This window comes from Neofelis nebulosa, chromosome 11 (genome assembly GCF_028018385.1).
Source record: "Neofelis nebulosa isolate mNeoNeb1 chromosome 11, mNeoNeb1.pri, whole genome shotgun sequence".
NCBI classification, from domain to species: Eukaryota; Metazoa; Chordata; class Mammalia; order Carnivora; family Felidae; genus Neofelis; species Neofelis nebulosa.
In genome coordinates, this window is record NC_080792.1 from 36,578,899 (window position 1) to 36,606,609 (window position 27,711).

Below are 27,711 nucleotides of genomic sequence, written 5' to 3' on the forward strand. Positions count from 1 at the left end.
TGCATATACGAGATACAGTGAGTAAGCTGTGCCTATAGGTGAAAAGTAAGGTGTGAAGACTAAAGGCAACCATTGTTCTCAAGCAGAAATGACAGTGTGATGACAGTAGAGTGACATTTCTAAGTTACTGAAGGGAAAAAAAAAACTTCAAAAACTTTTTCATAAGTTCAAAAACAAAGAATCCAGGGGCACTTGGCTGGCTAAGTCAGTAGGGCATGTGACTCTTGATCTCAGGGTTGTGAGTTCAAGCCCCATGTTGGGCATGAAGCCTACTTAATTAAAAAAAAAATTAAAACAAAAACAAAAACAAAGAATTCATAACCACAACTGTTACTGGAAGTCTGACGGACAAACGGATGTAGTAACAGACATACAGACTTCATGAAGAGCATTGAAAGCAGTAACCACATGGTAAATATGTAAGATATTTTTCTTGCTATTTAAATCTCCCTTAAAGATAACTGGTTATTTAACAAAAATAGTAAGGTGTGGGTATAAAATTAAGATGTATCTTGATAAGTAAACAAACATCAGGAAGAAATAAGACTATACTATTCTAAGTCAGCTGAAGTGGTATTATAAATATCGCTCTAAGGTTGACTATTATTAAAGGTGAATATAAACACCTTGCAGCAACCATTACATACCAAAATAAAACTAGAGTGATAGCTAATGAGCCAACAAAAGAGAGAGAAGATAAGTTTTTAAAGATTCAATTAATCCCAAAGAAGGCAGAAAAAAGGAAAAGAGGAGCAAAGATCAAATGGGACAAACTGCAAAATGATAAACTCACACTTAACTGAGTCAAGAATCACACAAAATGTAGACTGTCTAAATACCCCAACGAAGAGATATGGATTTTAAATTGGATAAAAAAGCAGGATTCACCTATATGCTGGCTACAAGAAATGTGCTTTAAATAAAAAGAAACAATTGGGGTAAAAGTTAAAATATACAGAAAGATATGCCATGCTAACACTAATCAAAAGAAGCTGGAGTAGCTCAATAAACATTAGACAATGTGGAGTTTAGAGCAAACACTACTACCAGAGATAAAAAAAAAAAGTCATTTCATAACTATAAAGGGGTCAATTCATCAGAAAGAGATAACAATCTCACATTTTTATACACTTAAAAACAGATCTTCCAAATACACAATGCAACAGCTAAAAGAATTCCAAGGAGAGATAGATCCACAATTTTACTCAGAGATTTCAATTTCCTTTTCTCAATAACTGATAGAACAGGCAGATGAAAAATCAATATGGATACAGAAGCTTTGCATCACACATATGACACTGTAGGAAATCCATCTTATAGCAGAAGACAGGTTTACCGAATACACTCCTCTCACATACACATTCCATCCTATCTGAAGCTATATATTGAGAAGTGAGAACCTAGATGAAAGAATAAAAGCTCCACTGCCCATCTCTCTTACACAAAACACTCGTTTTGCAAGGAATTAGTATAAACAGTGCGTAATATACAGAGATCTTATTAAAATGCAGATTCTGAAAAAATAAAGTCTGGCACAAAGCCCAAGACTCTGCATTTCTGACAAGTCCCCCTGGGTGTTCCTAGTGATGTTGACAATACAAAATAATGGGGTGCCCTCAAAATGGCAAGGGACTAGAAGATGGGAATAAAGTGAGTAAAGGAAGCTAGGGTCTCCTTAGTTTTGCCTGCTTCTACAAAGTCAATAACAGATAAAAACATAACACTGTTTCTAGTGATTCTAATGTGGTCAGTCATGGTATACAAACCATACAATACACATTATTTCATTTAATCTTCAAAATAACTTTTTGAAATAAATACTATAATTATCTTAATTTTTAATTTTTCAGAGATGGAACTTGAAGTTTTGAGAGGTCGGTCATTTACACACATCCCAGGGCTATCTAACTAACTACCTGGCTTAGCAAAGCAGAGGTGTTCTAAGCACTAAATGAGCTCCATGAAAATTTTATTTTCCCAACATTTCATCTAAAATCACATAAATTCCAGATTTCTATTTCTTTTGAGTCCTCTCTCCCCTTCCTCACTGGAAAGACCTAAGCATAATCACAAAACTGAGCAGAGAACTTTCTCAAATACCATTACACAACCAAACTGGCAAGTTATTACTATAAATAGATGCCATTCAACATCTTCTGGCTACTTTTCTGTTGTGTCTAAAAGAGATGTTTAATATTTTCACTTTTAAAGAGTATAACTAATTGATACAAAATTAAAGGCAAGAGAGCTGAAAATGCTAGCGTTCGTGGTGATGGTGATGTCAAATTAGACCTACTTGCATCCAGGTCGCTCCTCAAGCCATGAGGAAATGGTGACCTGCGAAGAGACAAATGGGATGTATACTGATGGTTTCAAGGAGGAAGCAATATTCTGAATCTTCCAAAATGTTTTATAAAGCACATGTACTGTTTTTAAAACCAGGAAAAAATAAGGTAGACATCTGTAATTGAATAAGGCATTAATTACCAACTATTCCCTTGGCTCTCCCTAGTTCCTCAAATGCTAGCACTAGTCATAGAGTTGAGGAAAGATTAACAGATACATATTTGTACCTATATCCAGAGGCTAGAAAATTCTAAAAGTGCTGTCCTAGCTAATGATGAAAAAATACAGAAAATCTATGTAGTGAGAAATCAAATACCCTAAATTAAAGTTTCTTTGAACAGGTGTCCCGCAGTGAATGCCCGAGAGTCCCTGCAGCTTTGCAGGACAGGTGGTGCTCAGGTGTCTCACATGCTTGGGGGTTATTTCTAAGCACTTTCATCATCTCTAAAAGAGAGGTGGGAATGGTGTTCCCCAGCCACAAAGGAGAAAATAAGTATAAACAAACATATAATGTCTTCCCAACCACTTGGCACTTTATGGAAGATACCCGAATTTTCTCAAATTTTTAACTTTACAAGAAACCTACCAAAAACCTGCCCAAAACCAAAATTTAGAATTATTTTATCCTCTAAGTAGGGGTTGGAAACCAATCACAAGGCACTTAAAACACACTTCTTTTGCTGCCTTGAAGGTAGTAGAAGTTCTACTAGTTGTCAGATTAAATATTATGGCACTTTAAAACTGAAAAGGCAGATGAAATTTTCATCTCAACATTAAACCTCTTTCCAGAAAAGAAAGAAATGGGGACAAAGAGGAAAAGATAAATGGTATGTTTTGGCAACAGGGAATGTATTTCTAGTTTTATGGCAAACTGCACCCAACCAAAAAAATCTGTCACTGAAGAATGTAATCACAAATAGTTTTATGAATAGCTGAAACTATTGCCTTGCTTATAATAAGTGAGGCTAAATTTTCAGCATTTTAAACAAATTTTCACATACATCCATCTGGCAACAATGAAGGCTACATTTCCCCTGGATAGAAGGGTATGGCCAACGTTTTCAATACAATAGTTCACAAGATCCCATCACGGTGAGAAGTACTAATCTCAGACTATTTAAGAGATGGTATAGAAAATTCATGAAGAAGTTGGGGTAAAAATGAATGGCTATGAAACTTCCCCTCTGTTGTAGTTTCTTCACAATCCTTACCATATTTCTTCCCTGGCAATCCCCCAAAGAACAGAAGTCTTTGCAAAAATTTCAGTTGCCTCTTGACCTGTTAAGCCAAATAACATTTCTATGCAAAAAATCCTTTTATGCTGTATCAGTTTTATGTTATATCAGTTCTAATATATTTTTAGCAAGTAATTTGGGGCAAGAATACTCTTAAAGCTGCTTCTATACCCTATCTTGCCAGATTGCCAGACTTGCATTTTGAACTTTGCAAAGTCAGCTCTGGCATAGCAGGTCCACTAAGAGTCCACAGCAAATGGCTGCTGCGAGCTGTCAGAACACAAGAAAAAAAGGGGCTCCAAAAGACCAAAAAGTGGCGGTACCTTCGTAGTGGGCACCAAAAAGACCTGAGTCAACTCCCAAAACAATTCTTTGCTTTATTGATGATTTCAAATTTTCCAGCCATCTGATTGACAACATTCACAAAACCATCCACAAATGCTGCAGAAACAAAAGCCGACAGTACACATAGTCCAAAAGGCAAGGTTTTTTTATTTTTGTTTTTTTCCATAAAACCTATCCTTCCCTATTAGTTCTGTTACCTCAATGACATGCTCTTGGCCTCCCATCCTGTACTCTTCCCCATCAAGTGACTCATTTTTTCTCACACTGGACATTTCCTAAATGCATACAAAAAGCTTAGATACCCAAGAGCATTAACGTAACAGTTTCCACCATTGGTATTATGATCCAAGTTAAGAAACTAAAGGAACAAAATTGTAGAGAATACTTTCAGAGCTAACACTGTGGTCTGATAAAATTCAAAGGCACCGAAAAACGTGCATCTCAAGATCAACACTGCAGAAGCAGAATTCTAAATATTCATAAGCAACAAGATCTTTACTAAGAATCATCTCCTCAGTCAAGACAACAAAACTAACCCTAGTCAGGTAGATAGCTATTTGTAATGAACGACACATTTTGAAGAGAAAACCAGATTATAACATTTAATCCTGAAAGTTTTATTTCGTAAACCTATTTATATGGAGACAGACTCTATATCTAAAAGTGCAGATTTTTTAAAAATTTCCTTCACCATTTGGGGGATGGAAAAGCATCCCTGATTTGTATATTAAAGCACAAGCATCTGTCCTACTGATGATATTCTAGGGAAGCACATTAGCATAAAATTTAACGATGTCAAATAAGTGGATGTGAAATAGGGACTGCGTAAAGACACTATTTCCAAGGCTGACAGAAACATCACTGTTTAGAAATGCAAATGAAACCATTATGTTCAATAATTATATGAAAATATGAACAGTTCAGCATGTTTTCCAGCCCTGATGGCGGTTAATGGGATGTACGCTTATGTAAATAACTACTATTAAAGCTAATGCTGAAAAAAACTAATAAATTCATACTAAAGCAACTGATTTAGTATGCTTTTAAACCCCAGCAGTGCTCACTTATTAGAAAAGAGTGCATTATTATGTTTAGAACTCATTACTGCTACAAGTCACTGCAACTCCATCAATTACCATGCATTAATGAAAATGGGACACATACAAAAAAAAAATTATTGCCTCTCAGCAGTTTTCTTTAAAGACAAAATCTAGGGGTATTACCATCATGGGGCCTTGTGGGGAACTTATCCACACTATAATCTTTATTACTGAAACAGTACTCCCAACATCACCACCCTAGGGTATTTTGATAAGAAGAGCTAACCTGTATGTAAAAATATCAATGTTTTAAAAGACTGATCATTAAACATCAATAAGAAAATTTTTAATACTTAAATTGTGGCACCTGGTCCATTTTTTTAAAGGGAGGTTAAGAGATGAAAATACACAGGGGTAGTCATACCAGTAGAGTGGACAGATGGTTTCATTCCAAGATGCTCTCTGATGAAGCAGATAAATCAGTTCGACATTTATGCCTCAGTGAATTCTGTGGAACTAAGGTATTGGATTTTTAAGAACAAACCTAAAATTTCCTTTTTGGCCACAAGATGGACTTTCTGGCGATATATTAAATATTTAGTACAAGAAATTAAGAAACTGGAAAAGCCTTGTAGTTTAAAATTCAAGTTTAGCTAGCACCTAACGGCAAGTAAATGCTGACAGGGCAGGAATACAAATTCGGAAATGCCTTTGCTCTCACTCTACTTGCGTCAACTTTCACAATTTATTCTATTTCTTTAACATATGTAATTAGAGTGATCCTTCGTCCTTTTCTAGCATCCAGAAAAACATAAAACACTTTGGTACCTCCTAAATGTGAAAAGATTTGCTAACTCTCAGACACAGTCTTGGTATATACAGTGAGTATATGTTTATTTCAACAGTGTAAGAGTCACATCAGTCCAAGCGTTTGTGGTTTCGGCTCTCACATGTTTATTCATCTCCTAAGAAGCTTTTACTACAATTTAGATACAGTGTCACTAGGTGGTGGTAGAGCACTATGACTGTGCTGCTCCAGCAATGAAGTAGAAGTTTTCTCTCAAGAGTCTGATCCAGTAACTCAGGAATAACAACTCATTCATGTAACCATTATTTTTTGAGTACATACTGAGTACCAGGTATTGTACTAGATTCTCAGTGTACAATAGTGTACAAGACAGGGGCGCCTGGGTGCCTCAGCTGGTTGAGTGTCTGACTCTCGATTTTGGCTCTGGTCATGATCCCAGGGTCATGGGATTGAGTCCCATGCTGGGCTCCACACTAAGCATGGAGCCTGCTTAAGATATTTTCTCTCTCTCTCTCTCTCTCTCTCTCTCTCCCTCTGACCCTCTCTCCCACTCATGTGCCTCTCTCAAATAAAAAAATAAAAATAGTGCACAAGACAGAAATGATGTCCCATAAGGGAAATAGAAAATAAATATGTAAGACTGTTCAAGTGCTATGAATAATCAATGCCCATTCACGACTAAAAAAAGACAAAAAACAACCTCTTAGCAAACTAGGAAGAAAACAAAAATTATTCCTTGTGGTAAAAGGCATTTATTAAAAATCTATAGCTAATATCAATCTTAAGGATGAAATATATATTTCCCCCTAAGATATAAAACAAAGCAAGAATGTTCTTGGTCATCACTTCTATTAAATACCTAACCAGAGGTACTGCTATAAAGCAAGAAAAAGAATAAAAGGCATAAAGATTAGAAAGAACTAAAATTGTTTTTATTTGCAGATGGCACATTGTTTGAATAAAAAAACCCTAAGGAATCTGTAAAACAACTATTAAAATGAACAAGTGACAATTTAACAAGGTCAAAGGATACAAAATCGATATACAAAAAGCAATTGTATTTCTAACTCCAACAACTGAAAATTAAAACTAAAACTAAATTGAGTACAAACTTTTCAAAACTAGCGGACTCCTTCATGCTGACTAGAATGCCTACATGAGAGCTGAACTTAGAACATCAAGTTAACAAGCGTGGCTCCCTAAAACGTATGGAGTTGTCGTACCTGTCTAAAATTGCCCAAACTCAGATGTTCTTTTACATGAAAAATAAACAAATACATATCTTGTTTTGATTACCTTACTTTGAATTTTTTAAAAAATGTTTATTCATCTTTTTGAGAGAGACAGAACGTGAGCGGGGGAGGGACTGAGAGAGACACACACACAGAATCTGAAGGAGGCTCCAGGCTCATAGCTGTCAGCACAGAGCCCAACGCAGGGCTCAAACTCACAAACCATGAGATCATGATGCTTAACCGAATGAGCCACCCAAGAGCCCCTGGCATTTTAAATTTTTTTAAGGTTTATTTATCTTTGAGAGACAGAGAAACAGAGAGCACAAGCAGGGAAGGGTTAGAGAGAGAGGGAGACAGAGAATCTGAAGCAGGCTCCAAGCTCTGAGCTGTCAGCACACAGCCCAACACAGGGCTTGAACCCACCAACTGCAAGATCATGATCTGAGCAGAAGTTGGACACTTAACTGACTGAGCCACCCAGGCGCCCCTGGCATTTTCTGTTATAGACAAAAAAGCTTAATACTGACCCAGATTCATAAAACACCCTTAACTACGCTCCATCCAGTCCTAGCCTTTTCAGCTTTGCTTCTGATTTCTTTTCCTTGAGATCTCTCCTATGCCTTGGAGATTCCTTAGCAATTCCTACCTGATTTCTCTTGGCAATAAGCTTTCTTAAAAGTGCTTTAAAATTTTTAAAGGATATTCCCTCATATAGCCAAAAACATTTTGCTTCAAAATATATATCGTCTCTTCAAAAATTAGAAACCTAGTTACTCTCTGGGCAACAGAAGTTTGAATATGGACTCTGAAAAGAAAAAAAAAATCTTCAAATAGAAAATAATATCTGAAATAAAAGATAGTATTTGAAAGATGTGTCAACCATGGCTTTATATCCATTTATGTTGTAAACTTTTTCAGGGCAAGGAAATATTTTTGTAGACCTTATATTTTTATAGAACATTTATAGTTTTGAAAAAAAATTTTTGAAAAACAATTTGCTAAAATATGATCACTTCATGTGGTAAATAGTTCAGATATTATTCACATGTTATATCTGATGAAATTAAGACTTGCAGAGGTTTATCCAAGGCCAAACAACTACTTTAAGGCAAAATTAAGTCAAGATTTCAAGTTGTAGGATTCTAGTGCTCTTTCCAAAATACTACAGTGTTCCTGATACACACATTGAGATAAGTCATATTTGAGACTTCTGGTCTCTAATTAACTGAGAGTTTACAAAAAGGACTTTTCATATGATATTTTTTAAGAAAAAAAAGCTGCCATAGGAGCATAAAGCACTTCTCAGCTATCTCAAATTACTATATAGTACCATATGAAGAATATGCTGTGCTATCACCCAATGATTACACTCACCATCATACGGAAACTTCCTCTTATTTCCTTTGCCTCTATAGACTGCTTAACTAGTTCTTGTGCTTTTAACACTGATGCCTTGGAGTTATTAAGGTGAGACAGAGGTGGCTATTTGGCAACTTTTCCCTGCATTAGACTAATAGCTATTCTGTCACCATAGCCATAGGTTCTTTTCTCTATTGTCAAACTGTCTCTATCGCAAATTTTCTCTAGGGCAATTACTATGTCTAACCTTTTCTGTTTGTTTCAGCTCTTATTTTCTCCTTTTCCTCTGGCCACTTTTCCTGTGTTTATCAGTTTTTGTACGGAAAAAGGTTTTATAGGCTATGGCCCCAAAATAAAATACACATATCATAAAAACTATTTGAAAAACTGACCAACATGGGGCACCTGGGTGGTTCACTCTGTAGAGCATCTGACTCTTGATTTTGGCAGGTCATGATCCCAGGGTTGTGGGATTGAGCCCCGTGTCCAGCTCTGTGCTGAGCAAGGAGCCTGCTTAAGATTCTCTCTCTCTCTCTCTCTCTCTCTCTCTCTCTCTCCCTCCCTCCCTCCCTCCCTCCCCCTGCCTCCCTCCCTTCCCCTCCCCTCCACTGAAGCATGCTCTCTCTAAAGTAAAAAAAAAAAAAAAAAAAAGTAATTAAAAAAAAAAAAACCCTAATCAACAGGAACACAACAAATATTATCTTTAGATATTTGGATTTTCTAGGCTACATTTATTTAGAAATTCGAGGACTAATTAAGACTGGACACAAAGAACTATTTCTCCATTTGGCTGTGCTCTTCACAAGCCTGAGGATTCAAAAAAATAGATCAACAGATTGGTATTTCTGTATTAGCAAAAGATAATAAAATTGAGAGAAAGCATCAATCCTCACCATCTTATCTATAGGGAGATCTATTTCAGATACTCAGTTAACTTCTGATCATTACATGATTATACAATAATTACTGCTATTACTTCTGAAAACTTAGAGCTGGAAATGCAGAATCTTAGGCATAACTATCAAAATAAAAAAGGAAATGTTACTGTATAAGTCTCTAACTGAAGTGAGGATATTTCCATCTGAATCATTTAAGCATTCATAAATGAAGGCCACACTAAAGAACGCTAAGACACATTTGCTACTCCTTAATAATAAAGTCATTCATTACATTCTTCAAGTCTAAGGCAATTACTAACTGTAGTATGGCAAATGGATCTAGCTGAAGAGATTATGTCAGAATAGCCCTTCAAAGATCAGTAATGTAAAAGACTAAACAAAATAATGAACTCTCCCAAATAATAATAATTATGAGATTGATTTACTGAAAGTCTATTCTTCATTCAAGAACTACTGAAACTTCCCAAAGTAATTTTAAATGATGCTAGATTTAGTACTATTCATCCAGTGCAGAACTATCACCGAAAAAACTTGTTTAATTAAAGAGATGTAAATACACATATATATACATATATGTATATATATGTATATATACGTGTATATATATGTATATTGTATTTCAGTCCGCTGAGCTTATTGACCTGTGGGCATCAAAAACAAATGAATCCCTTAGTCTCAAGGGCAGCTTTCAAGCCCCAGTACACACTTGTTTGAATCATAGTGTTACTCACTATAAAGCAACAAAGCAGTTGCTCTCCAGGGTCCTAAGGCTCCACATCTGGAGCCTTCAACATGCCAAGGAAATAAAAACACTATCAAAATCAAACTGGGAAAGTAAAGCTTTTGTTTCATTATAAAATTGGTACACTACAGATACTAAAAGGATCTCAGACAATAATAAGGTAAAGAAATCCCTAAAAGCAAATATCATTAAAAAATAATACAAAATAATATTTTAAAAATTATTTTTCAAAGTGCATTAACGCCCAACCAGGGGAATAAAAATAAGGGAGAATGATTAGAGAATGATATCTGAAAACATAATAATGTTTAGAAACACTACTCTTGTACAGATACACTGAAAGGCCTTTTCACCTTATACTTTATAGAATAAAGAATAAAATTACCAAAGAACTAAGTACATGTTAAATACTGTCTAAATCTGCTTAGGCTGGAATGACAAAATATCACAAACTAAGTGGCTTAAACAATAGAGCTTTACTTTCTCACAGTTTGAGAGCCTGGCAAGTCCAATAAGGCCCTGCAGGGTTTGGTTTTTGGTGATAGCTCTCTTCTTGGCCACCTTCTTGCTGTATCCTCATAAGGTGCAGGGTGGGGGGTGAGGGGGCCAGAGAGAAAGAGAGATCTCTCCTCCTCTTCTTATAAGGCCATAGTCCTATTGGATTAGGCCTGACCCGTATGACCTCATTTAACTTTAATTACCTCCTAAAAACCCCATCTCCAGACACAGTCCCATTGATGGGGTTAGGACTTACATATATGAATGTTGGAGGGACACAATTCTGTCCACAGCTAATACTAAAATATATACATACATAAACAAATGAACCTTGCTAAACCCAGAATAGAGGGCAAAGAGACTGAAAAGCACAATCTCATATCTCAATACCGCAAAGCATGTAAATTTAGCAACTGGATAAACTTATCAGAATTTAAGATTTGTTTCATTTTCACAGAACTAAAAATCAGAAAAGGTACTATAAGATGGAAAGCAGGTCTAATCGTTTGCTGGCACATTTGTTTTGACACATAAATATGCTCAAAGTTCTCTTCCAGCCTTAAAACAAACTAAAAAACATTCCTTCAAATTTAGATACCCCTTTGGCTGGACAACAACTCCTTTTATTCACAACTTTCACTTTCTCACCCCTACTCAGACTTAAGTCTTAGACTTAAAGTCATTGTAAAGTGCCTGATTCCCATAAAATGCCATTGAAATGCTCCTGCATTCAATGACTTGTATAAAGACACAAAGGTATAAAGCAGCTGATCCAAGACTCTGATGTAAGCTTTCTTATTCAAAATCCAGTAGCACTGCAAGAACACCACAGTTGCTCAAAGAAGGATAAGACACACAAGTTAGGGCAGTTAGTACAGGTAAAGAATCCTAAAAGCCAAATACTATTAAAAAATTGTCAGAGAAAAATGTCTTAAAGAGTTATTGAAGAAGAATCTGAGTAAAAGGAACAATGACACAGAAATAGAAATAACTGAAATAAAGAAAAAAAAAAACCCAATGAGGCTTTCCTAATATGTATGGACCACACAAGGAAGGGAGTCATAAAAATGAAGGTCACATATATTATGTGATATCAGTAACTGAGTGTTTAAACGTTAAAATTAAGAGCGTGCATTTGATACTTTGGGCCATTAAGAAGCCATGGAAAGGGATTTGAAGGCAAGTGATGTAATAAAAATAGTCCTTAAGAAAGACTAGCCCAGCAGCAATGATGGGATGAAGTTAGGTAAAGGGCTGGAGAACAGAGACAGAGATGAAAGGATACTATAGAGTAATGGAGGAAGCACGCAGTGAAGCGTTCAAAACAACAGCAAAAAACAATGGGCTCAGAATTTCAGAAGGAAATGATAAAGGCTTGGTGACTGAACAGAAAAACCAAGACACAAGAAAATCTCAGGAACATTCTACATGTCTGCATTTCTGGATAATTTTAGGTTAAGTACCAAAAAACAAAACAAAAAAAAAATTTAACCAACTTTGAAGAGCAAAGCACTGTAAAATGTATTACAAATTTTTGTAAAACTGTGCTTTAACTGCAAAGCAGGCTAGAAAGGCAAGGCTTATTGATATTGTTATCATTCATTGCTGCAGAAATGATTTGGTGTAAGGGAAAGCCACGGGATGTCAAAAGATTTCACTCATAACTGCAATGGGCTGTTTCAATTACCTCTCCAGACCAGTATCTTTACCTGTAAAATGAGAATAAGAGTATCTGCCTCACCTAACTGTGTTATTGTGAAGATTAAAAAGTATACAAGAAAGTGCTCTGTAAATAGGAAACCAATATATAAAAGTTAGAGGTCTTACTAAAAGAAGTACTAGAAGTACTAAAAAGTAACAGGGGATAAAAGTAATTTAATGTTATTGTTTCGATGCCTCAGGATCATCACTATGAATGTTAACTACTGCCCTGCACTTAATTTATGAAGGCCTTGCGATATATCGAGGTGGAAAGAGTTCTGGACTGATACGCATTTTCAGTTCTTAGGTGGTTTTTAATAGTTTTCCCGTGGAGTCCCCTGTCAGCTTAAAGATTCTCACTGTAGCTCCAAACCTTACTTCTAATTTTCTGCTTTTAATCTGCACTGGACTTATAAACTAGACACCAGATAATGAGTTTATTATTATCCACATGACAGCTCATACAAGAGAAGTGCATACAAAGGGGACCACAGCAGGTGAGGAGTACTTATTATTTTTATTCTTGGATGAGTTCCAGACAAGTAAAGTATAAATACAACTCACTACCACAGAGTAGCTTAACACCTAAAGGCTTACTGGAATGAAATTTAAATATATGGATAAAGTTTTATAATTTTTCAACATTCTGTAAACATTTATCCTCAATTCCTCTCTGTAGTCTACATTAATATCCAAGTATTTTTAAGAGAACAAAATAATCTTTAAGAGCAGTTTAGGCAACAACAATGCTAGTAATAATCAGTTCTTTCCTTAAGCATGCTTATTTTTCTATAATACAAATAGAAAGAGTTATTTAATCTGTTATCATGATTTTAATGACATTCCAGGGCAATATACAATAATAATGGCCCAAAACCTGTTAACTTTATACAGCATCAGAGAGAAAATAAAATGGCCTCAAGAAGCACAACTTCCACAGTATTAGAGATAATTATTAGATTAGTAAAATAATACTGTCTAGGAATTGTTACACTGACTTTATCCAAGTACACAGAATATATTCTGTCATCAGAGAATTCAATTTGGAAACATGAAAAACAAAAACCCACAATTTATTGAAAACAGAAAGGCCAAGATTCATCAGAGCTGATAAGGTGTATGGCAATGTACTTTAGCTGTATTTGTATATGACACTACCAAACACCAAAGCACCCCCTCCTCTGCTATAATCCTCATTTTAAGGTTAGAATTTTTATCCTCCCAAAACCATTTCTAAGACTAGAGCATCTTCTGTCTTCTCTTATAATGGGCCAGAAAAGTCAATTAGAAAGGAGAAACTTATCTTTCTTTTGAAACGTATTTCCTTTCTCATGAAACTTCTTTCTACTATCCTTCCCTACCCTCCCTACCCACCCAATAGCACTGCACCCAGATCTAGGATAGAGCTTCCTACAGTACGGTTCCTATCCTTGGCAAAATCCAACAGATCACCGTGGCAGATCATGCTAGTCTGGCTCCTGTAGCGGAGATGTATAATTAAATAGGAAGCTTTGAATACCTCTCAAGTATTACCATTATTCAAACCAGCGATTTCTTTTTAAATAATTAGATAAAATTCTTATGAATTTTCTCCAATCTATTTTCAGCACACACATGCTAAGACCCTTGGCTCATTCTAAAACATTCCTCAAAAAAGTTAAGGTTAGTTATTTAAAAATCTTTTTTCCTACAGGGCGCCTGGGTGGCTCAGTCGGTTGGGCATCCAACTGCGACTCAGGTCGAGATCTCGTGGTTTGTGGATTTGAGCTCTATGTCAGGCTAAAGGAGAGAACAAATCACTGTCACTCTGCTAATAGGCCTCGAAACAGCCTAGACACTTGCATAACCTGATGAAAGCCGTCGGAACCCCAGTGAAGAAGGACAAAGAAATGAGAAGGCATTATTAGCTATCCACATATTATAGAAGGAAACAGAGACTCAGAACTGAGTTCAGTAGCTTTCCCAAGGTCAGACAGCTAACCAACACTAAAGCAGGATTTTGTCTCTAAAGCCACTGTGCTTTCTTCTCTATCACTTCCCTCACTACACCAGTTAAAACAGCAAACATCAGATCTGACTTTCCTTCTGTAAGTTTTTGATATCATCCTGACCTGAGACATATGTTCTGAAAATATAATTAGCTCAGATATTAATCAACTTTTCTAATGCCTACATTCTCTATGTCTTGTACTATTACGTGTTAACATGCGTCAGAACTATTCCTACTGGACATATTTCTCTCTAAATTTCAGATTTATCTCTCCCTTCATACCCATTTAGTGAGGCAGAAATCTACTAGGTTCATCAGGCTGCTTGACTTTGTAAATGGCATATTCATTTACACAGATAAGTTCTCAGGAAATAAGCTTTGTTCAAAGACTAAAAATTACAAAAATTTTTATGTTTTAGTAATAAATTCTCTATTTACCATAAGAGCAAATCCTTCAAAAGCCTGGTCCAAATGCAAACATGTAAAATATCTTTTCTTTTTTTCACTAAGGGTCTGTGTTCATATAAAGCCATAAATCAAGTTATTAGAACTTTTAAGACAAAAAACCTATAAATTTAGTAGAACACATTTTAAAATTCCAAAAATAAGAATTCATATAGTTCCTAACACAGAAACAGACTGCAAAATGATCTAAAATTATATGATTTCATGTATATGAAAGAGTCTGAATCATTCATGTATGATAGGTAATGTATCTGTATTTAAAATTATATTGTTTTAAGTTATAACCTTGTTTTATGTTTCTAAGTTTCATAGGGTTTTATGTACTGTAAAATTGTCCATATTAACCTTTGACAGGTTTATGCTAGTAAAGGAGATTTGGCACCTGAGCAATCTACTTGGAATAAAAACCATGGGTGTTGCTGTTTTTAAATCATATCTTCCCAAGTTAGTCAGTCAGAGAAAGACAAAAATCATATGACTTCACTCATATGAGGACTTTAAGACACAAAACAGATGAACATAAGGGAAGGGAAACAAAAATAATATAAAACCAGGGAGGGGGACAAAACAGAAGAGACTCATAAATATGGAGAACAAACTGAGGGTTACTGGAGGGGCTGTGGGAGGGGGGAGGAGCTAAATGGGTAAGGGGCACTAAGGAATCTACTCCTGAAATCATTGTTGCACCAAATGCTAACTAATTTGGATGTAAATTATAAAAAATAAAAAATAAAAAAATTTTAAAAACAAAAAGTATTAGTAAATAACATAAAACCTCAGGATATATGAAGGTCAAAACTTTCAAGGGCTTAAATTATCTCAACTTTTCATACTGAATTACCATGTATATGATGTTTCCTGTAATTCTTCCATCATTTTGTATTAAAACAAAACAAAACAAAACAATCATGTCTTCCTTTCTCCCTTCTTTGACAACTTCTACAAATACCACCTTATCTTTTGGTGATTCAAAAAATCTTAAACCAATTATATTAACTAAACCATTTTGATTTTTGATAATGGTCTAACATTTGCTCCAATCTTCATTCACAATAATAATAAATGCTCAAGTCAAATCCTTTTTATAGATCCAACTATGACATCCGTCTAAGTCTTGGACTTATTTACATGCCTTTTCCTTTCCTTTTTAGGTTATCAGACAGATCAGAGGTCAGCAAAATTTTTTTTTAAGTTTATTTATTTATTTTGAGAGAAAGAGAGTGAGCAGGGGCAGGGCAGAGAAAGAGGGAGAGAAAGAGAATTCCTAGCAGTCTCTGCACTGACCCTGGGCTCAAACTCAGCAACCGCAAGATCATGACCTGAGCTGAAGTCAAGAGTCAGACACTCAACCGATTGAGCTACCCAGGTGCCCCAGCAAGCTTTTCTGCAGAGAACCAGAAATAAATATTTTAGGCTATGTGGGCCACAGGGTCTTCGTTGCACCCACCCAGCTTGCAGCTGGAGCCGTAAGAGCAGCCATACATAATACATAAATGAATGGGCGGGGCTGGATTTAGCTGGCACCTACTGGATTTGGCCCATGGCAGTAGTTAACTGACCCCTGAGCTAAGTCATGGGAAAAATAGGACAAATTGTGCTACTACAATCACCTGAGGTATCTTACTACTTAGGCTAACGAAAAAAAAACCACTCAGAGCCATGCTGAGTTTAGACTTAAGCACTAAATTCATTAATCTTGATCCAAAGAGTGCTAAAATATAATAGTCCACCAAAATTAGATTTTACTTTTCAGAAAGCCACACATTTTGGTTAAGCATATTACCAGATAAATGAGGCCCTAACTGAGGTCAGGCTTTCAAACCTTCTCACCTTGATTCCCTTTCTCACCTTATTTCCCCAACTCACCCCAATTCCACTGGACACAATACTGATTTTGTTGTTGTTGTTGTTCCAGGAAGGCCAAGGCATCATCATCTCCCCCCTACTACATATAAAGTGGTTTCTGTTTCCCTTATTCTGTTACCAGATAGAGTTGAAGGCTGACTTCATGCCCAATTCCCCTTCTCCCTTGCTGCCTTTCACTCTATAAACTGGACAGGTTAAATGCTTACTTTCTCAGCCCTTCTCGCAGCTTAGCATGGCCATATATTAAAGTTCAGGACAATAAATATCTCATGAAAGACTGCCGGCGGTGGGGGCAGGAGGGAGGGGAGGTGAGGGGGCACCAGGGGCAGTACCCTGAGAAAGATTTTACATTTTTTTAAAAAAGGAGCTGGAGTCACAACTGCCAGAATTCCTTCCTCCTCACTTTCTCCCTGCCTTAGAGCAACTTTGATATCTGGAATTAGAGCAAACATTCTGCAGGCTGACATTCTGCAACCATTAGAAGAAGCTAAGAGAACTGTAGAGATCCAGTGCTGAAAACTTTAAGCCACTGAAACAATGCCAGAAGCCACTTATCTCCAGAGTGGTTACATGGGAAAAAATAGACCCTGTAAAGTGAATTTTTGTTACAAATGAAAATATTCCTAATCTACCTTTTCTTGGAAGTCCTGAGTCACTACTCCTTGCAAGAAGTGAAGGACTCAAAGTGGCTGAGCACAGTTTGTTATAAATTCTGACCAAATGGCACTAACTTTAACCAGGGAGAGAAAAGTAGCAGGAGGAAAATCACAAAAGAGGGTCGAGCCTGAGTTGACAGCCTAGGTACAATAAAGTCAATGAAGGCAAAGAAAAGACAAAAGCCAAGATGATTATGCAAATGCTAAAGAAACAGAAAATAAATAACTGGAAAAAGTATACCACTAGATTGTGGGGAAATAAACTTAAAAATGCTCTACTCAGCAAATCAAATCTGAAAATTCTGATTAATTTCTAATGATGTATTCCCACTGTTAGAAAACAGAAGTTAAGAACTCAGCTTTTACAGTTACATTTTTATGCTTTTCCCCCAGTGAATTAATTTATCTTCACACTTCTATTTCCGTGGTATTCACAAGGGTATAGTTACTGTCCATATATGATTATTTTGACACTTGAAGAGTCTTTGAAATAATTATTAATGATCAAGTTACTGATGGTATTGACAGGAAGGACACTGGTCCCTTCAAGTAGTCATATACTAGGTTAGCTGGCTGATCCATCAGCCTAGTTTTAGGGACAGTCACTTCTCTTATATATCAACGCCACTGCAAAAACACCTAAAGATAAGTAATTCCACCCAGTCAAAAGAAACTTCAGAAATATGCTTATTTTAACTCACATATTCCCTAAAGTACAATTCTTAAGTTGAAAGTTATTTTACTATCTTACAAATAATGCAGTATTTATATTACACACACACACACACACACACACACACACACACACACACCTCTCTAGTTCTAGACCTGATAGTCTTCTCCTCCATGAGAATTTTGGTGATGTTATGCTGTAGTGTAAACACCTATCAATTATAACACCTACAAATTACAATGGATTTTTTTATCATTATTTATTATTTTTATGATTTCAGAGTAGAATTCCTTAGGGCTGCCAAAGCTTTAGCTGGGAAGAATACCAAACACAAAGAGGTTTCAGGCTCAACTGCAGTAGTGGAACAAAATTTAGGCAAGTTCCAACACTACATTTTAAAGCCCAAACATCTTATTGTCTTTTTTAGTTGACAAATCTGTGCTCCGCAGTGTAACAGCAGCAGCAGAACAGCTGGGTGGCCGTATCAAGCACAAAGGAAGCAACAGCACATGCTGTTAAGTGTCATTTTGATTGCCTAAAAATGGCAGCCCATGCAGATTTATTCCCTGTTATAAATTAGAACAATTATTTCTCTGGAGTTTTACGTTTTCTTCATGAAACAGTCAAACTCTCTGCACATTAAAAAAGAGGACTTTCAAAAAGGATATCTTCCCTTTCTTTGATGATCAGTTCATTCTGTTCCTCCAACTGCCTGATCTTCTTCTCAAATGATTCCTGCTCAGCTCGGAGTCGTTCTTCTGTCACTTCCTTTTCTTCACTTACTCTGAAAGAAATACAAAAATGGAAAGAAAATGCCTGTGAGGATGAGATAAAATATGTGCATATAGCTGTCATTTACCAAAACTAGATTTCTTCCAGAAGTGTGCTGATTTCTTCAGGGATACTCTTCAGGGATACTCTTCAGTATCTTCAGGGATACTCTTTGCTTTTTCTTCTTTTTTTGTTTTTTTAAATTAACCTTTCATGAGGCAATCGTGCATACCTTTGTAATAAAATATGAACATGATTTTTATATCAAAAATGTTCCCAGTCATCAGAAGTATCTTAAATGTGGAAAGTCCTAAATAGAAAATAGGTTCCCAGTTGCAACCAGGACAGAAAAATATTCAATTTTTAAAACACAGTTTCATTTCTTATCACAACAGGCACAATCACTTTATTTTGATTCGGATCTTTTTAATATTTTTATATAAATCCTGTCAATGAAATAAACAATCTATATATCTCTTAAACACTTCATTAAATATACATAGGCAATTTTACTCTTTTCCTTGGAACTGATACCTTGCATTCCTCAGTAGCATATAAATAACTAGACTGGAATAAAAAGAGGGTATTAACTTAAAAAAAAGGTTTACATTACAATTATTCTTAGTACAAAAAGAATTAAAAAGTGTTAAAAAAAAAAACTGACCAAAAAAAATCTGTATCCTTAATGTTTAACTGAAAAGTATTCCAACTCAATCCTACCAGAAAGAGGTGATGGTTTCTGATTAAGAGCAGAGGGAGGAAATCATTTAAAAACCCCAATTAATCAGCAACAACATTAAAACTTATCTTAGTTTTTTTTTTTTTTAATGTTTGTTTATTTTTGAGAGAGAGAAAGAGACAGAGCAGGAGTGGGGGAGGGGCAGAGGGAAAGAGAGAGACACAGAATCTGAAGTGGGCTCCAGGCTTTGAGCTGTCAGCACAGAGCTCGAGCACAGGGCTCGAACCCACAAACCTTGAGATCATGACCTGAGCAGAAGTTGGATGCTCAACCGACTGAGCCACCCAGGAACCGCCCCCACCCCCTTTTTAAAAAAAATTTTTTTAAATGTTTATTTATTTTTGAGAGAGACACACACAGCAGGTGTGGGGGAGGGGCAGTGAAAACTTATCTTAAAACGACAGCCCTAATTTTCATGTTACTCTGTGCACAGAGATGTTAGCCCTGAGTTCTGCTACTAGTGCTTACTCCTCCAAAACATTTATCCTACAAGATCATACAGCAATATGTGTAAGTGAGATCCACAGGGATTCCTTTGAGCTCCTAAATTTACTTCCTTCTAGACCCCCGCTCTACTTGAAATCAATGAGATAACAGAATGAAAATTAGAATTTTGAATGTTTGAGTTGATTGCATCTCATCTTTGAATAATTTGTGTGAAAGTGCACGACACACAGTAGTGTACAAAAAAATAGGTTTATTTCTTCTTCCTCATCATGACATTAAAATCATTTTCCCAACTCCTATTATTCATGCTCAGCATACTATTGGGCCCATGAATGGGATTCAGGCCCTTCCTTCTATAAGGGTAATCTCTAAAATTGATTACAAGTACAAGGAATCCAGACAACTAAACAAATATACACAAGATGACGATTTATCCTCTGGTCTCAGGTTAACTTGCCTCCATTGTTGCCATCCCTTTCCAGGGCCTTCCCCTTTGATGTCGTCACTGTCAAGCACACTTGCACTATCTTTCACAGTAATCCCGCCACCTCTCAGTTTTTCTAGAATTGTCAAACATTTGAACCATTAACTATTTCTACCACCCAAATTTTCAATCTGTCAATCAGCTTCTGAAACATTTTTGTCAAAAAACGGTTCCAAATCAGGTAAACTCCCAAGGTATAAAGTAGAAAATCATGTATACATGGAGACATTGGAAAACTGTGCTTATTTCTCTGAACATCATTATTCTTCCTCATAAAGAAAAAAAGCTAGACTAGATCAGGCTTTTTTTAAAATTCTCTTGAGCTAAAGTTCTATTATTTCCTTTGCTATACTCTAAATATCCTGATATTGTGTATGTGTCCTTCATAAACATGGAGAGCATTTGTAAAGGAATAAGAAAGAAGTTCTCAAACATTTGGTCAAGGTACAAGGAATACAATACTATAATCTAGGCAAAAGTTATAGCCATAGGATGAGAGAGAGTAGATTAAGAGAAATATTAAAAAGTATAAACATGCAAAATTTGGCATAAGGATAGTGCAAAACATAAGAACTGATGAAACTGTAGGATTATGCATAAGATAAAGATGAGGGGCACCTGGCTGGCTCAGTTGGAAGAGCATGCAACTCTTGATCTCAGGATCATGAGTTTGAGCCCCACACTGGGTGTAGAGATTAAAAAATAAATAAACTTAAGGAAAAAAAGATGGATTAAATGATGCTATATATTGTAAGGAGAGAACAAAAACTGTCAAGGTGAGAAAATATGTAGCAAAATCTCTCCCTATTTAGATCGGTAAAATCTTAAGACTAAAGAGGAAAATTCATAAGTAGATAAGCAAATATTTATTTTTTTACTTATTAAAAATTTACTCAAAGCCTACTATAGAAAAAAAAAATAATCAAAGTAACTTTAGCCAGTTACAGGGTACCCAAAAGAAACCTAACAATGGTTCTCTATCATTTCAAGACTATTCATAAAACTCATACAAATATAAAGAACAGCCCAAAGATTTGTCTTTTCAGCAAGTAATGTACCAGAGTCATAAAAACAGTTTAAAAAAAAAAAAAAAGGTAGAATGCCAAATTTACCTTAACATTAAACTAAACAAAGACATTATCTCTAGAGCCTGCCAGGTCAGAACATATAGCTATTTACCAACATTTACTTACTTCCTTTGTCAGATCTGAAGGAGATCCATGAAAAGTCTAAGGATCAGTAAGGGCAGAAATGCTTATACATATGTCTCATAATGCCAGAGACCACAATAAGCTTTCCCCAAAACTTAAGGTACTCTATGCAGAAAAATCACTCTTCAAAATTTAGGAGTATGTTTGATAAAATGTGCTGCTATACTACTTAAACAGGGCTTTTTCATTTTAATCTTTTCTGTTTGCTGCTATAAGACTACTCTTTAGCAATTATTATGCTCTGGAAGACTATAAACTTAAGCTGTGTTAAGCACAAAGGACAACACTTCTTCTCTAGGCCTATCTAAAGATATGTACGGCTTCTTTGTGGCCTATTAGCCTAGTTAATATGAGCACATATATTAATACAACCTTTAAATGCAGAGGAATTACCAATAAAACAGCCTCCAGATTTGATACCCACTCTGAAATCTGTCTTCTTGTTTAATTTATGTTCAATAATATTTCCCTTGAGGTATACATACAAGAAAATATCTGGTATCATGATCTACATTTTTCATCAAAGCATTCACAGACCACAAAGTAACATAAAAAGACCTAATCCTTTATCTCATGTGGAGTATAGCAATAAGTTAATTAAGAAAATGTGAATCTAAACATAGGGAAGGGAAATATTTGACTAATAGGATTAAAAAGTTACAACTGGACAAGAGAATAGTCCCAGTGTGGTTTGTTAATTATTAACAAGGAGGACAACAGTCTGTTCATGAAGAAATCACCATTTTTGGCATTTAACACCTCAGAGTATTCCTTAAAAACTTCCACAAAATAGGGGCACCTGGGCGGCTCAGTTGCTTAAGAGTCCAACTTCAGCTCAGGTCATGATCTCACTATTCCTGAGTTCCAGCCCCACATCAGGCTGTGCTGACAGCCAGAGCCTGGAGCCTGTTTTGGCTTCTATGTCTCCCTCTCTCTCCCTCTCTCTCTGCCCCTCCCCTGTTCACACTCTGTCTCTCTCTCTCACAAATAAATAAACATTAAAAAATTTTTTTTAAACCTCCACAAAATGTACTCTTATCTATCAATAGAAAATAATTTATATCCTTAGATAATGAAGGATATTCATTATCCTTCATATTCTTCACGGTTGAACTGAAAATTGTGCCAAAAGTACTTAATTTCTTCGAAGTCTTACATTTTAGCTTAAACATCACTGCATATTTTGTATTTTCCCATATAAAACAATATTTTCTGTTTTAATATAAAAAGTTTTCCCACACTCATCTATTCTTCATTTTCTAAAAGCTGATTTTTTAGTAAAAGATTTATTTTATGGTTTTGCATAACCTTGGTGTTCTTCCGTATTCTCCAGGAATGGGTACTTTTACACTAATGTGGAAGACAAGGTCAAGGCAGCAAAGCTTCTATTTTAAAGAGAATTACAGCTCATCGAATGGTCAACCAGATAAATTTCTTGCCCTGTTTAATGTCTTGTGTTTGGAAGCTGGGGATGTGGGTTCTAATTTATAAATTCTGTATATCAACCTGGTAAGCTTTAGAGAAGGAAAGAACAGATTTCATAGGACATCTGGCAAACAGAAAGAGACACACTGTTTTCAAACTGAAGTAAACACAAAGTGGGGAAAAAAGCTATCATCATTAAAAATATTTCAGTGCAATTACTTTAAGGCCATCTTTACAAATTTTAACATTTGGCTGTTATTTTATTTTTTTATTCATTAAAGTAATTTTTAAATGTTTGTTTACTTTTGAGAGGGGTGGGTGAGGAGGGGTTGAGAGAGAGGAGGATAGAAGATCCAAAGCAGGCTCCGCACTGTCAGTGCAGAGTTTGATGTGGAGCTCGAACTCATGAACCATGAGATCCTGGCCTGAGCGGAAAGTGGACACTTAACCGACTGAGCCACTCAGGTACGTTGGCTGTTATTTTAAATGTACCGTCTGAAGGAACACAGGTGCTTTAAGAAATCAGAGACATACCAAGCTATGTCAAAAGGGCTCTGAGAACAACAGAGTAATATCAAATGAACATAGATGCACAAATCCTCAACAAAATACTAGCAAACAGAATCCAGAAACATAACAAAAAGATTATACATCATGGCCAAATGGGATTGATCCCAGGAATTAAAAGTTGGTTTAACACTCAAATATCAATTAATTTAATATACCATATCAATACATTAAACAAAACCCACATGATTATCTAAGTAGATGTGGAAAAGTGCTCAAAAAAATCCAACCATGATTCATGATTTAAAAAATACTCAAAAAACAGAAAGACAAGGGAACTTCCTCAACCTAAAAATATACTATTTATGAAAAGCCCAAATCTAATATACCATATCTAATTGGAAAAGACTGAATGCTTTCCCTCTATGATCACGAATAAGACAAAGATGTCTGCTCTCACCACTTCAGTTCATGTTGTACTAGAGATTATAGCTAGGGAAATTAATTAGGAAAAAAGAAATAAAAAGCATCTATATCCTAAAAGTAGTAAAACCATCTCTATTGCACATGACATGCTTCTATATATAGAAAATCTAAGAAGTCCACTAAAACACTACAAAAATTAATGAAGGAGTTCAGCAGGGTTACAGGATATATGATCAATGTACAAAAATCAAATATATGTTTATATACTAGAAGTAAGTAACTCCCAAAAGAAATCAAGGAAACAATTCCGTCTACATTTGCGTCAAGAAAAATCAAGTATAAAGGAATAAATTCAGCAGGATTTTTCAACACTTGTTCACTGAAAACTAAAAAACATTATTAAAATAAACTAAAGACCTAAATAAATGGAAAGGCATTCCATGTTCATGACGGGAAGACAATATTGTTAGGATTAACCTTCAGATTCAACTCAATCTTTTTCAAAATCTCAGCTGGCTTACTTGCAAAAATTGACAAGCTGACCCAACTACAGAAGTCATCTGGAAATGAAAGGGACCCAGAATATCTAAAATATTCCTGAAAAAGGAGAAAAACACGGAGAACCCATACTTTCCAATTTTAAAACTTAGTACAAAACGATAGTAATCATGACAGTGTAGTACTTGCATGAAGATGGACGCAGAGAACAATGGAATCTAAATAAATATTCACCTTCAATATGGTACCTTGATTTTTCAACCAGGATACCAACAAAATCGAAGAGAAAGAATAGTCTTTTCAACAAATGGCACTGGTACAACTTCCTATCCACACGCAAAAGAATAAAATTGGGCCCTTACCTCATGCCACATAAAAAAATTAACACTTCCTGAATCAAAGACTAAAATGTAAGAGCTAAAACTATGAACTCCTGGAAGAAAAAAAATGCATACATCTTTGTGATCTTGGATTAGGCAATGACTTCTAAGATATGTAGGACATCAAAAAACAATCTACAAAAGAAAAACAGACTTCATCAAAATTAAAAACTTTTGTGTTTCAAATGACCCCATCAAAAAAGTGAAAAACAATGCACAGAATGGATAAAAATTTTCAAAATAATATATCTGATAAGGGACTTGAATACAGTATATAAAAAACTCCAAAAACTCAACACTAAAACGACAACCCAATTTATTTTGAAAAAAATTTTTAATGTTTATTTATTTTTCAGAGAGAGACAGAGCATGAGTGGGGGAGGAGCAGAGAGAGAGACGGAGACACAGAATCCAAAGCAGGTTCCAGGCTCTGAGCTGTCAGCACAGAGCCTGACACAGGGCTCGAACCCACGAACCATGATATCATGACCTGAGCTGAAGTCGGATGCTTAACTGACTGAGCCACCCAGGCACCCCAAAAGACAACCCAATTTAAAGCATCTGAATAGACACTGCTTCAAAGAAGAAACACAAATAGCCAAAAAGGACATGAAAAGTTGTTCAACATCATTAGCCGTTAGGTAAATGCAAATCAAAACAATTAGACAGCACTTCAAAACCACTACGAAAACATAATTGAAAAGACAGATAATAACAAATGTTGACAAAGCTGTGGAGAAACTGGAACCCTCATAGATTGCAGGTAGGAATGTAAAATGATGCAGCCACTTTGGAAAGTAGTCTGGCAGCTCCTCAAAAAGTTAAACATAGAGTTACCATATGACTCAGCAATTCGGCTCCTAATACACCCAAGAGAAATGAAAACACATGTTCACATAAAACTTTTATACAAATGTTTATAGCTATTATTCATAAGAGCCAAAAAATAGAAACAACCCAAATGTCTACATCAAGTGATAAATGGGTCAGCTAAATAATAAAAATGCATATTGTTTTTTTTTTTTTTTTTTTTAATTTTTTTTTTTAACGTTTATTTATTTTTGGGACAGAGAGAGACAGAGCATGAACAGGGGAGGGGCAGAGAGAGAGGGAGACACAGAATCGGAAGCAGGCTCCAGGCTCTGAGCCATCAGCCCAGAGCCCGACGCGGGGCTCGAACTCACAAACTGCGAGATCGTGACCTGAGCTGAAGTCGGACGCTTAACCGACTGAGCCACCCAGGCGCCCCTGCATATTGTTTTTAAAACGCTAAGAATAAAACACATTTTCCAAGGAACAAAGCATAAAAGATAGTATAATTATATAATGCCTAAAATGGTGGGATATCTGATCATTTATATTCATGTTTAAATGTGCACCTCAAAAAAGTTAGCATTCTAATAGTCATTTGTTACTCTTTTTTTTTAATGTTTATTCATTTATTTTGAGAGAACACTCGCACACACACACACACACACACATACACACACGCGTGCACATACACACGTGAGCTAGGGAGGGGCAGAGAGAAGGAGAGAGAGAATCCCAAGCAGGCCCTGCACTGTCAGCGCAGAGCCCAAGTGGGGGCCTATCTCACAAACCATGAGACCATGACCTGAGCTGAAATCAAGAGACAGCTTAACCAACAGCTACCCAGGCCCGCCACTCACTAGTCACTTCTTTTTAGTTCAAGTATATACTCATTTCATGAAGTAGCTCTAATCTTAATACTAAAATCTGGCAAAGACATAGAAAACAAAAATTAGGGTCCAATCTATCTAATAAATATAGCTGAAAAAAAAACCCAAAACAATTATTAGCAAAGCAAATCCAAAGATCCAGAAAGATAATACATCCAAGTAGAGTTTATCCCAGGAAAGCAAGACTTCTGTAAGAGTTGAAAATTGATGTAATTCACTACGTTAAGAGAATAAAGGAGAAATCTTAAATGCTCATCTATAAATGCAGGGAAGCACTTGTCAAAATTCAACCTATTCACAATAAAAACCTCTACAATCTAGGGACTGACGGAATTTCTTCAATCTAATAAAGAGCATCTATAAAAACCTATAGTTATTACAGCTATAAGGATGGAAAAAAGAACGCTATCCCTAACCTTGTACTTAAAACAAGAATGTCAGCTATTACTCCTTCTATTTAATACTGACTGGAGCTCTTAGCCAGTCCAATAAGGTAAGAAAAGAAAGTAAAATGCAAAGAAAGAAAGAAGTAAATTTTTATGTGCAGATAATATGTATGTATGTATGTATGTATGTAGAAAATATTAAGGAATCTATGGAAAATATATTAGCACAAGTAAATTTAGGAAAATCACAATGTTATTATGGTAGCTAGCCTGTAAAATGGGTCCCAGTGATCCCATCTCCTGGTATTCATATCCTTGTTTAATCCCTTCCCCTTGAATGGACCTAGTGACTCTCAAAACTGACTGGATGTCACTTCTGAGATTAGATTACAAAAGATAGGGACTTCTGTCTTGATTACTCTTGCTCACTCTGGTAGAAGCCAGTTGCCTAGTCGTAAACTACCACATGGAGAAGCCTTTGAAACAAGGAATGGAGGGAGGCCTTCGGCCAACAGCCAGTAAGGAACTGAAAAAAGCAGTGTCAGAAAGATATTACTGGAAATTGAAGAAAGGGGAAGCATTGCATATGGTAGCAGGGAGTGTACTGACATTTTTAGTAATGTGGAAAGTAGGAAATGGGGCTAATGAAGTGGGCCACAAAAATATCCAAGGAGATTTCCAAGTGTTAAGTGCTGCCTAGTTTCTTCCTGGTGCTTATGGTGAATTGGGAGGAGAAAAGATAAATTCAAGGCAAGACAATATTAAACCAAAATGAATCAGGATTTCTCAACCTTTCCAAATAGCAAACATGATAAAAGTAAGACACATATTCAAAATAAATTTCAAATCCAAGACACTACCTGGAAAAACAAGCTGTAG

At 35.8% G+C, this 27,711-nt stretch overlaps 1 protein-coding gene across 14 annotated transcripts in view; it reads right to left on the minus strand.

Moving 5' to 3' along the window:
* Positions 1–27,711, minus strand: part of KIAA1328 (KIAA1328 ortholog) — a 365,569-nt gene that overhangs the window by 299,129 nt on the left and 38,729 nt on the right. For all 14 annotated transcript variants that reach the window (XR_009250976.1, XM_058692244.1, XM_058692242.1 and 11 more), the window contains one exon: positions 18,527–18,642. Coding sequence is in view for 13 of the 14 variants with exons in the window: in XM_058692244.1 (XP_058548227.1) it covers positions 18,527–18,642 (116 nt within the window). In the remaining variant the exon portion in view is untranslated. The remainder of the gene's footprint in view (positions 1–18,526; positions 18,643–27,711) is intronic.